The 5,655-nt window shown below is 38.2% G+C and overlaps 1 protein-coding gene across 1 annotated transcript; it reads left to right on the top strand.

The window, feature by feature from the left end:
- Positions 1-552: 552 nt before the first annotated feature.
- Positions 553-1,506, top strand: LOC109561046 (olfactory receptor 2T29-like). Its single transcript, XM_019963475.2, has one exon. The coding sequence runs from the start codon at positions 553-555 to the stop codon at positions 1,504-1,506; it is 954 nt and encodes a 317-aa protein (XP_019819034.2).
- The last annotated feature ends 4,149 nt before the right edge of the window (positions 1,507-5,655 follow it).

Raw genomic sequence — 5,655 nt, 5'->3', positions numbered from 1 at the left:
TAGTTCTGTTCCCCAATATTTGAAACAAATGGCAGGAACTATAAGGAGATGAAGTTGCAGAAGCATGTACTAGATAAAACAGAGATGGGATTCTCTATGAAACTCTGCTTATCCACAGTTAAAATTGGAAGTATAAATTATACTTATTTATATTTATATACTCTTATTGGCTTTAATATATATTTACGTAGAGTTTGCATCAGGACATCTCATGACATTGAACTTTGGCAAACTTACTATTAGTAACTGATTGTTTTAACCCACAATATATTCACCGAAAGACAAGTTGTGAATTCTTTCTATTTCAAAGAATGTATTTAATTGAAGGAATCTTATAATCCTCAAATCTACAACCCCATAACATCTCCTCTTATTAGCACAACTAGATTGCATACATGGCTGTGCATGCAGGTGTGTATGCACACACAGACAAAAACACAAACACACATGCAGCAGAAGCTCACTAAACATTAATATCAGGTGGTCATATTGCATGACCATATTGCAATCTATTAATCACAAAGCTCTCCTTGCTTATCTAGGTGAAACTTTATGGACAACTCCACCTGGGTGTCCAACCACACTGGACAGTTGGATTTCATCCTCATGGGACTCTTCAGTCAATCCAAGCACCCAGCTCTCCTTTGTGTGGTCATTTTTGTGATTTTCCTGATGGCCTTGTCTGGTAATAGTATCCTGATCCTTCTGATACATTCTAATGCCCATCTTCAAACTCCCATGTATTTTTTTATTAGTCAGTTGTCTCTCATGGATGTGATGTACATTTCTGTCACTGTGCCAAAGATGCTCATGGACCAGGTCATGGGTGTGAATGAGATTTCAGCCTCTGAATGTGGAATGCAGATGTTTCTCTATTTGACTCTAGTAGGTTCAGAATTTTTTCTTCTGGCTGCCATGGCCTATGATCGCTATGTGGCCATCTGTCATCCACTCCGTTATTCTATTCTCATGAACCATAGAGTGTGTCACCTCTTGGTGTCTGGCTGCTGGTCCCTGGGATCAGTGGATGGCTTTATGCTCACACCAGTCACCATGACCTTCCCCTTCTGCAAAACCAGGGAGATCCACCACTTCTTCTGTGAGGTCCCTGCTCTAATGAAGCTTTCCTGCTCAGACACTTCCCTGTATGAGACACTCATGTACCTGTGCTGTGTCCTCATGCTCCTCATCCCTGTGACAGTCATTTCAAGCTCTTATTCATTCATCCTCCTCACCATCCACAGGATGAATTCAGCAGAGGGCAAGAAGAAGGCTTTCACTACTTGTTCTTCCCACATGACTGTGGTCATCCTGTTCTTTGGAGCTGCCATCTATACCTACATGCTCCCCAGTTCCTACCACACCCCTGAGAAGGATATGATTGTATCTGCATTTTACACCATACTCACTCCTGTTCTTAACCCTTTAATCTATAGTCTTAGGAATAAGGATGTCACAGGGGCTCTAAAGAAAATGTTAAACATGGGATCAGTCACAATACTGTAAATTAAGGCATTTTTGTACTAATGGTTTATTTTCCTTCACTGTACATCAAAAATGTATAGACTTTTGCCAATATTATTCTTCAGAATTTCATGCCATGATGTAAATCCCATATTCATCCCTGAGAGAGTTGATAGGCAGTCCAGGGCCCTTCCAGTAGGTGAGCATTCTTCCTCATGCTTTCTTTAAGCCTTGTGCAACAATGTATCTTGCCCTAGAACTGGCCTTTCTTTAGGTCCAGAGCTAATGATCACACAGCATGATGTCTTACTCATGGAAATGCTTTTATTAAACATTTCTTATACTACATTATAATTTTTTTAAAATAGATGAAATTAGTTTAAAATCTGAGTAATGCATGGATCCTACCTGGAAGGAATTTGAACTGTAAATGTAGTTTGTGCCGTAATTGTAATTGCTGTTAATCAGTCACTAAGCCATTTTTGACTCTGTGACGCTATGGACTGCAGCATGCCAGGCTCCTCTGTCTTCCACTATCTCCCAGAATTTGCTCAAATTCAGCATCTGGGTGTTTTCCAGTGAATCAGCTTTTTATATCAGGTGGCCAGTGTATTGGAACTTCAGCTTTAGCATCAGTCCCTCCAAAGAATATTCAGGGTTGATTTTCTTTTAAGATTGATTGGTTTCATCTCCTTTCTGTCCAAGGGACTCTCAAGAATCATCTCCAACACCACAGTTCAAAGACATAAATTCTTTGGTGCCTAGCCCTCTTTACAGTCCAACCCTGACATCCATACATGACTACTGGAAAAATCAGAAGTTTGACTATATATACCTTTGTCGGTAAAGCAATGTCTCTGCTTTTTAAAACGTTGTTTAGGTTTGTTATAGCTTTCCTTCCAAAGAGCAAGCATCTTTTAACTTCATGGCTACGGTCACCATCCATAGTGATTTTGAAGCCCAAGAAAATAAAATCTGTCACTGCTTCCACTATTTCCCTTTCTATTTGCCATGAAGTGATGGGGATGGATGCCATGACCTTAGGTTTCTTTTCTTTTTTCTAATGTTGAGTTTCAAGTCAGCTTTTTCATTCTGTCCTTTCACTCTCATCAAGGTGCTCTTTAATTCCTCTTTTCTTTCTGCTATTAGAGTAGTATCATCTGCATATCTGCAGTTGTTGATATTTCTCCCAGGAATCTTGATTCCAATCTTGTGATTCATCCATCTTAGCATTTCACATGATGTTCTCTGCATGTAAGTTAAATAAACAGGGTGACAATATATAGTCTTGTTGTACTCCTTTCCCAATTTTGAACCAGTCTATTGTACTGTGTCTGGTTCTAACTATTGCTTGTTGACCCACAAACAGATTTCTCAGGAGACGGATAAGGTATTCTGGTAACTTAATCTCTCTCTATTCACAAATGATAAGATCTTGTATATTAAAAATTCTAAGAAATATAAATAAATACTACTGAATTCTATTAGTTCAGGACAATATAAGACAAATATGCAAACACTGTATTTCTAAATGCCAGGTATTAACATTCTGAAAATGAAATTTAAAAAACAAATAAGCAAAGAATAAAATATCAAGAATTTGGGGAGAAACTGAACAAAAATACTGTTAAGATTCATACACTGAAAACTACAAAACTTTGTTGAAAAATTTTAGAAAGACCGAAATAAACAGAAACACATCTCATATTCATAAATCAAGGATTTAATATTATTAGGATGGAAACACTGCTTAACTTAATTTACAGATTAAATACAATCTTTGTCAAAATTGCAGCTGGCTCTTCCATAGAAATTTGGAAGCTGATCCTAAAATTCATATAAAATTGCAAAGTACTTTGAAAAGCCAAACCAATAAGCAGAAATAATAAACTTGGAAAATTCTGCTTCCCAATTATAAAAATTGCTACTAAGCTACAGATATCAAAAGAGCATTCCACTTTCATAAAGTGAAGTGAAAGTTGCTCAGTCATGTCCAACTCTTTGCAACCCCATGGATTACACAGTCCATGGAATTCTCCAGGCCAGAATACAGGAGAGGGTAGCCTTTCCCTTCTCCAGGGGATCTTTCCAACCCACTTGCATAAATATAGACATTTAGATCAATAGAGTAGGATTTTTTGTCTAGAAACAAACACACTTATAAGCAATTTATTTTCAATAGAAGTTCCAAGACAGCAGGGAAATAATAGATGATTTAACAAAAAGCACTGCAACAAGTAGATATCCATGTGTAAAAAAAAAAAAAAAATGAAGTTGGTCCCCCAACTCACAACTTACACAAAATTAACTGAAAATAAAGACCTAAATTCAATGATAAAAATATAAAGCCCTTGGAAAAAAAATATATGAGTAAATCTTCTTGACCTTTTGGCTTCTTAAATATGGTATTAAATGAACCAGATTTCAAAAGAAAAAAAAAATTCATTTCATCAAACTAAAAAACCAAGTCCCCCATAGAATGGAAGAAAGCCCCCCAGGCTCACCTGAGTTCCAGAAATTTGTCCAAGGACAACCATTTAAAGGTGTACCACTAATCAGAGTGAGGGAAGGAGTGATTGTGTGAATAGGAGTGATTTTGTGAGTAGAGCAAGCCTCCTATTCACACAATGAATGAAATGAATCCAAGAGAGTGTGAGTGGGTAAACAAGAAAGACAGTAAACAAAGAGGACAGATAGATGGAGAAAGAGAAATGGGATACCTGGATGGATGAAGGAAGAGTGGACATAGGAGAGTCAAAGAGGAGGAAAGAAGAATAAATACCAGGAAGAAAAGTTGAGAGATGAATGGAAGTACAGAACAAAAGAAGGACAAACAAGTGAACGGTTATTTGGATGGATGAAAGAAATGAAGGAAAAAGAAAAGAAGGAATGGAGGGAGGGAGATTTGTATTTGAGAAAACAGATAACTGGTAGGATAGAAAAATGGATGGAAAAATACATTAGGGAGGCGTTGAATAAAAAATGCAAATTTCACCATTAATAGTGAATAGTCACCAGTGTTTACATCTTTACCTTGATACTTCTGTGGCACCTATAGGAAATTTTGTTAGTAGGAGTCATGAATTATAAGCTCATCATAGAACTTCAACCCATTTCTGTAGGAAATTATTGCTCAAATATACCCTTCTAACCCAGAAAAATATAGAAAATAAAATTTGACAAGCCAGTACCATTGCTGCAGGTACAAAAAGAGACCAAAGGCTCAGCATTTTTCCTCCCACTGACATCTTGGCTCCACTCAGGAGACCAGTCTGAGTCTGGGGACAGCTCCCTTTGTGAGCGAAAAGAAAAGCTTGGCAAAAGACCCATGGAGGCTGAAATGAAAGATGGATGCAAAGATATTTACTTGTAGGAGGCTCATTCAGACCATGTCCATTAAAACCTGGAGACAAAAAAGGCACACATTAAGGAAAGGTGAAAGAACAACCCCAGATTTCTAAACCCCAGATTTCTTTGTCCATGTGGGGCTCCTTTATAGATGCCATTCTCTCTGTACCAGGTGAGCATTTATTCATCTTCTATTCAGACTTAAATGTCATCTGTATTATAAAGGAACTCCTTACCTTTTGATTAGAAATGACCCTTCTATACCTACCTCTCCAACATGTCCCCAACAAGAGACCCTCATTACATTTTTGTCCACACATTTTTGCCCCCCCGCATTTTGCCTCCATTTTTGCTTGCTATATGCCCTTTTACCCTCACTGGCCCAGGGAAGGGGTGGTTGACCTTTGGAGGATGCAGTCCACTTGGAATCTCTCCATTTGTCATCACTGCACACTTCATTTCCAGCCTTGTTGAATCACTTACAGTTTCTCCACTCTGTCATACATTCTCATCCTGGGATCTTTGCACATGCAGTCACTTCTGTCTCAATGTTTCTCCTCTTCTCTGCTTATCTGGGTAATTTCCTGATCATCCTTCAGGTCCTCACTTAGATGCCTGCTCCCCTAAGAACTCTCCCACACTAGGTCAAGGACTACTTCTGGTACCCACAATACCCAATGCTTAACATATCACAGCCCTGGTTATCCTCTATATGAACATTTATTATTCATCCCCATTTCCTCAAGATTGTGACCTCCGTGAGGTCAGGGAATGGGACAATCTAGTTTATCTTTGTCCTGCCAGACCCCTAGCACCTAGCACATTGCCTGATCTCTGTAAAAA

The sequence above is a fragment of the Bos indicus genome, chromosome 7, assembly GCF_029378745.1.
Source record: "Bos indicus isolate NIAB-ARS_2022 breed Sahiwal x Tharparkar chromosome 7, NIAB-ARS_B.indTharparkar_mat_pri_1.0, whole genome shotgun sequence".
Lineage (NCBI taxonomy): Eukaryota > Metazoa > Chordata > Mammalia > Artiodactyla > Bovidae > Bos > Bos indicus.
This window is presented reverse-complemented; position numbering and strand designations above follow the sequence as displayed.

Coding starts and splice junctions, on each gene's coding strand:
- LOC109561046 (XM_019963475.2), top strand. CDS start 553: ATGGACAACTCCACCTGGGTGTCCAACCACACTGGACAGTTGGATTTC.